We start from the raw sequence: 6,643 nt of genomic DNA on the forward strand, positions 1-6,643 counted from the left end.
CGCCTGCCTGAACCGGCGACGCCAAACCGGAACAAGCGCGCGCGATGCCTGAACGAGCGCCGCTAAGCCCACCCGAGCGCGACCCCCCCCCCAACCCGCGCCCCACTAACTGTTCTATAAGATACTTAGTAAATAATTAATAAACTTTCTATAGCTACTAAGTTAGTTTATAACTCTAGTGATATAAACTCCTTAAAAAAAATTATCTCCTACTTTAAAGCTAATATATCTTTAATACTTAGTAGAACTAACTTATCGATTATATCGGTAATTATACTATAAGTTTAACACTTTAGAAGAAGCTATTTTTCGCTACCCCTAAGCGATTCGTTGTATTTAACGTTGATCTCGTATTAGATGATATTAGCTCAGCTGGTAGGTTTTGCGATTCCTTGTTATCAGCTGCAAGTTCGTACTTGGGGGATTCTGGAATAACTTGAGTAAGCTGAGTAACACTAGTCGTTGATAGTACCAAAGGACCGCCTCCCTAAATAGTAATTATAAGTTAGTAGATATTTAAAACTATATAGGATAGTACTAACATATAATGAGGTCGGTATCTTTTTAATAAAACCAGTGCCCTTTGAAAAGTCCGTCCATGACAGAACAATTGCTTCCTCATCCGGAAACGTCATAAAAGCCATAGCAAACGATTCAGATTTGGCGGTGAGTTCCTTTGATGTTGCAATCTTCTTAATATCCATGGGGCTCGAATTTAGATTGGAAATTTTATACAGGTCCCCTTTGTTGTTGACAATAGCAAGCTCTTTCCCAGACGGCGAAAAGGCAGCACGCTGGATGCGATTACCGAGCCGGCTCTGGCGATTAGAGATCTCTGTTCTGATATCGGTTCTGTGCCCATCTTGCGGCTGAACCAGGATAGGAGTTCCCAACTGTGTCCAAGTTGTAATACATATCAGATTGTCCTCACCACCAACTCCGGATCGATAGATTGCTGATGAGACTCCTCCATCCTCGGATTCATGTAAGGGCACTTGGTATCGGCAGGCAGGAACCTCCTCAAATATTAAATAAGGAAATCGCCATAAGTAGACCTGGATCAAACCGCTTTTAGGGCTCCTAGTACTGGCAAGGAGTACAAGACCGTCATTAGAGAAGGAAAGGGTCTCCACCGGCTGACACTCCTTGCATTCGGTCTGAAGTTGATCTTCCCGAGGTTCTTCCGAGTTAGTTGTAGAGAAAATGCGAACAATCGAGTTGTCGAACCCAACTACAACATAATTCTCCATTGGGCAGATGGTTATACTCCTACACCAAAGCGATGAGGACATCCGATACTCGACGGCAGCCACTGACGGTTGTATAAGGTTGACGATTCTTAACTAAACGGGTAGGGTCAGTACAGATAGCTTACATTACAATCGCGGAATGCTTACGGTAAGCTTTTGATCTCGAGTGCCGATAATATACGCCAAATGTATCTTGGTTACAGCAGCCAAAACACATGTGCTCTCCGCTGAAATTGCTCGGCTCATGGTGGCAGGAGATGTCCCAAGATCCCAGATATAAATTGAAGTTTGGTTCCAAAAAAGAGCATAGGTCGAATTCTGCGAAAGATAAACATATATATGCTTAGCAATTTTCCCCCGAGAAGTCTTCTTCGGCGGGGTCGTTAATACTTTGAGGGAAATCTCCTCGAGCCTCTGCGACTCCAGAGTGGCCGATGACAACGAACTTGTATCTCCTGAAGCTCCGGCGGATTCCTTCCGTGATCCAAATCGAGGCCTCCACCTAGATCTTCCTTTCTCGGGTGGAACGATCATAGGTACAATTCGGCTTCGAGTAGGCGAGGCCGCTTCGATTGGGATTGATGAGGATGTTGGTTCGAATCGATTTTGACTTGACGTGGAGCTTTCCGCGAACTCTAGAGGAGATAACGACTCTTGCTTTCCGGTGTCTAATTTTTGGAGCATTGCTTGTATTAGTTCTTTGGAGTTACCACTGTCCGAAGATCCCACACGAGATGGATCAGATATCTGAGGGGCGCCAGGAGATATCGGGGATAATATTGTTTGAGAGATAGAGCGGGATCGTTCTGGTGGTCCACGGCAAGTGGTGTAAGGACCTGCATCACGCAATCTTGGGCCACCAGCAAGGATATTACTGTAGCCAGGCTGGAAGGTCATTCCCGTCTCGACTTTAGGGGGGGCTTGTTGGAATTGGGTTGGGAGATGTCTCTCAACGTTAATTGTGTCGGCGTTGGGCTCAAGAGGCTTCAGGAGGTCCCAAGTGTGCCTTGCTAGAGACACCTCACGCATGACTGTCACGGCTTCCCCGCAAGCACCACATCTCGAATTGGGTGGTAGATTGGCTTCACTGTTTTCCCCGGTGTCGGGCTATAGGGAAAGCTCATTATCAGCGAATCGAAATCACGAATAAAACTACAGGATATATGCGGCCATAACGCAGACATTCTTCGACAAAGGAAAGCTATAAGGTCTCTCGAGGTTTCAGGACGTACTGGAAATTTAAAATGACCCAGATTTCGTAGTTGGGAATCCCCAAAGAGATGGCAGGTACTACAATTCATTGCGTATAATCTTGGACGGGCCGCTCGGAATTGCCCGCTGGGGTCGTCCAGGAGCGCAATGAGTCTGGTGGTCTCTGAGAGGCTGTGCATCATCTCGCGATCACTTAGACGATGGATCAATTGCCGATCACTGAGCCTGGAGCATAACGCTTCAATTGCATCCATCTCGCTCTCATCGAACTGGGAATCCGATGATATTCGCCGTACAAATCCGGGCGTCTCCGGCAGTACCGTGCGGAAGGTTTCACTAAATGTGGAGATCAAGTCGGCTCTGGAGATATGGCCTGGTATTCGCAGGTTGTCAAGCGCATGCAACACAGCATTTCGAATCCGGGCAGAGGATGCCTGAAGGCGCATGTCGCGAGTCTCCCTATTTACCACATACTGGACCGAGGCGCCCACTACGAAATGGGAAATATCTCGCAGGGCTAAAAATTGAGGCAGCCAGTCCTCCGAAAAGCCATTCGATGGCACAATCGTGGACACATTTTGGGATGATAGACAGTCGGGCAAGGGATACTGTAGTTGAACTGCAAGTCAGCTCCCAGCTGCTCCCCTCTATTTAAGGCCTGGTATAGGTTGAGCTTGATGCCACACATACCAACTCAGAAGCTATATTTGGCAATTCATACCTCAGCCCAGGCGGAAGGGCAAGAGAATCGGGGTTGGTGCGCAACGAATCCGTCACCTCCTTGCATACCAACAGGAGAAAGGACTGCTCTCCAGGATAGCTATCGAAAACACGCTCTAAAGATCGGTGAATGCGAGCAAAGCGATCACGACGATCCTTCGCCCGCTGGTTCGCCGGGGCCTTGGGGTGAAGAGCAAGGACTCGAAGAGCCGACAGCAGGAACTCAGCTAAGTATTTGCCTCTTAGGGACTCGACCTCCCACAGGCTCTCCCGTCCCTCGAGGACGGTTTGGAGGACGAACTCGACGGAGCGCAACGCCACCTCCCAGCTCACAAGAAAACCGAGATACCAACCGACCTGCAGGTTTTCGGAGGGCAGTGTGAGCCGCTGGAGGTGGAAAATAGCGTTGAGCTGGGCGAGGAGAGTGACCACCAAGGTTTGATAACTATCTTTGTCGCCGTCAGCATATATTTTCTCTAACGAGAAACTACCGAGCAGCTCGAGGATCAGATGGTCGACATCACTCCTGAGCGAAAGGAGCCGCCAGATATTTGCGAGGCGCTGAAACAACGGGCCGGGCGCCGCCATTGCGGGTTTCAGGGCATTGGCATTGCGGGGGGCGGAGCTGGACGAAGATGGAGGCTCCTCGGGGCTGATAACAGGGGGGTTCTCGACGTCCGCACTCTTGACGGGGCAGGAGAAAGGAGAAGAGAGGTGAAGATTCGACACGGGGATCGACGGGGCAAATGGGCGACGTGGTGGGTGAGGGGGGCGAGTGATGGTTCCAATGTTGAAGACGGTGTCGCGTGGAGGAGCGGCAGAAAAGGTAATACTGTGAAATCATTTCATTCTAAATATATATTGCCGTTCCCTTTTTTGGCACAGGCAGCGACGTAGCCCCCGTGATACAGCTGCAGACGCAGATACAGTGTGTGCATTTCAGGGCCTGGGTGGCCATGAAGGGATGCGAAGGGCCGAGGGCATACTAATAAGTGGGCAGAAACATGGTACTGGATGTACTGTACGGTATCGGTTTACCTCTCAACATGGCGCGTGGCAGGCCATGATGGCATGGATTGGCGGATAGGTGGTGACAAGGTCGAGGATGGATTGGAATGCGAATAGATTGGGCAGAGTGGCATTGGCATTGGCATTCCCCGTACGTACTACGTAGGTAGGTACTCAACGAGTAGGTAGTACTCTACTCTGCGGATTGCGGTGGATAGATGCCATACCAGGTCACAGGCACCGCTACTGATACAGTTGAACTACAGGTACTGTACGTAGCAGAGTCACAAATAGGGCTACAACACAACTGTAGGTACTGAACTCGGCTCTTGATATTTATTGGTACTCGAGTATTCGTATTCAAACTTCTACCTTGGGAGTTATTCACCACTTGCAGCTAAAGGTACCTACCTACCTACCTTTTATATACGTCGCTGCGTGCTCGTACTACCACCTACCAAGGTAGGAGATAACTTATAAGTCTACTCTGTAGTCTCCCAGGGGAAGCCGACAATTAACCTTATTCCGTTGTTCCTCCGATCCTTCACAATCCTTATCGACGCCCTCCATGACTCCGGCGGCCAAGACTTATCTCGTGGATCAGCTACTGTACTACAGAGTTGGCCGCGATTTATCCTCCTTGACCCCTTGCTCCTAGCCAAATATTCGAATTTGTTCCCAAGAATTACTCAGTTGATTTGAGACCTCCCGGGACATTAATTAAAATTAAACGCAAAACCTGTTCATTGTCAATTTTCCATAGTAGCCAGCCAACCCATGGAAAAAGGGGATCAAAAATAAATACTTTCACACATATATTCTTCATCCAAACTTCAAAGTACATACATGTACGTAGTACTCTGTGTATAGTGTATAGTACATACATACCACGTACGTCCAATAGTGTGGCCGCCACCAATATTCCCTGCACGAAGGCCATCAGCTTGTGGATGCAGCTGCAGCCCCGCGCGGGCATACTGTGTTGCGCAGCAGTGAGTGATGGGGTTGGTGCTCGTACTGAAATGTGCTGCAAACACCTTCACAACCCCTTTCGCTTCTCCTCGTCACTTAGATTAACTTCCCACATCTAGGCATGCTACCCTCGATCGAATTCGATAGGGCCATAGCCCATACAGCCTCGTCCACTGCCACTCCGGACGGGCACTTCAGCCCTCCAGGCCATCTTCCTGTTTGGTCTATCGAAGACGCTCGGGGGCCAACCAGCGGAGGTGATACCACACCATCTCGATGCTGCCGAGTACGAGTCCTTGTACCTGCCGCGCTCCTCCGCAAGAGCTCAGGGATCCGTCTACTGCAGGCATTCGGCTCCATCGAGGATAGTCGGCGGATCGACAAGTCGACAAGTCGAATAACAACGATGGGTGTCGTCCAACCTGAACACCGTCATCTCCCGTGGTCCTCGTATTCCGCTGACAAATTTGGCTCTGTTGATGGAGGAGAACTTGGCTAAGGGGGGGGCATCCAGCGGGTCAGGAAGAACAACCAGCACGCCTATAACTGGGTCGGCCAGCCCTACAACAAAAGCACGAGATATCTCCCTGTCAAGGGCGATGTTTCGAGCAGCACCAAGCCGATGCGGTATCTTAGAGGCGTGGGAGGTGGCTAAAAGCCGTTGAATCGGCAAGCCTCTCTTGCGGATCGGCGTGCAGGCCAACCCTGCCACCCCCCATTTTACTTGACGATTTCTTTGGATGGCCATATTTAAACTTGTTTGTGTGTCGGTGTGCAGGCTGCATGGGCAATATCAACCGTAAATACTATGAAGTATTGGTTGCTGGGATGTTTGTGTCACCCGTCCAAAGGTGGTGGCTGGAGTGAAGTTTCCCCGGTCTGACGGTCCTGAGGGGAGGATACCTCGATAGCGCTGTGAATGGGATATTCTGTATGACATTTCCTCTGTAGGTCCCCGATTCACCTTTAGACCTCCCTGTCGGCATGCGTTAGGGCTGTGCTGCAGCTAAACAGTTCCCAGGGATGCCTCCGAGGGTCGATGGGAAGCTGTTGATCTCAATCGCTAACCAACCTTATAATAGCCAGCCTAGCTCCTGGCTTGATCCGCCTGAGCGCAAAGCGCGACCTTATGTCTGTTAGCTTCCCCTAATACCAGCCTCGTCATGGACCACGAGAAACCCCAGGCCGTATATCCACAGATCTTCGAGTATGACGGAACGACGACTGCAACACGCTCTACGATCACTCCAGAGCCTCTGCCTTTGGGTGCCGCTTCACTTGCTGAGTTACCGTATGTTGAGGACAGGCGAGAACGCCGCGGCGAAAGTCTATGGTAAGCGCTTGAGTATATCTAGAAAACAAGCTGATTATGAACTTATCTGTTTCCAGGAGGGTCTTGAAGGAAAGGCACATCAACGTAGGTCGTCGATCTAATACGGATTTCCTGCAGACATGTTCATAGAAATTGATTTAAAACGCTA

The 6,643-nt window shown here is 49.7% G+C and overlaps 2 protein-coding genes across 2 annotated transcripts; one reads left to right on the forward strand and one right to left on the reverse strand.

The window, feature by feature from the left end:
- Positions 1–292: 292 nt before the first annotated feature.
- On the reverse strand, positions 293–3,770 carry BP5553_10702 (TolB, C-terminal; the record flags this gene model as incomplete). The annotated part of the gene is made up of 5 exons (XM_032019325.1): positions 293–487; positions 543–1,343; positions 1,398–2,357; positions 2,483–3,070; positions 3,153–3,770. The coding sequence occupies 5 exons, from the start codon at positions 3,768–3,770 to the stop codon at positions 293–295; spliced, it is 3,162 nt and encodes a 1,053-aa protein (XP_031864519.1).
- Positions 3,771–5,283: 1,513 nt separating this feature from the next.
- On the forward strand, positions 5,284–5,661 carry BP5553_10703 (uncharacterized protein; the record flags this gene model as incomplete). The annotated part of the gene is made up of 1 exon (XM_032019326.1): positions 5,284–5,661. One exon carries the CDS (start codon positions 5,284–5,286, stop codon positions 5,659–5,661), a length of 378 nt encoding a protein of 125 aa, XP_031864520.1.
- Between the last annotated feature and the right edge of the window lie 982 nt (positions 5,662–6,643).

Source organism: Venustampulla echinocandica, assembly GCF_003357145.1.
Source record: "Venustampulla echinocandica strain BP 5553 chromosome Unknown scaffold_19, whole genome shotgun sequence".
NCBI lineage: Eukaryota > Fungi > Ascomycota > Leotiomycetes > Helotiales > Pleuroascaceae > Venustampulla > Venustampulla echinocandica.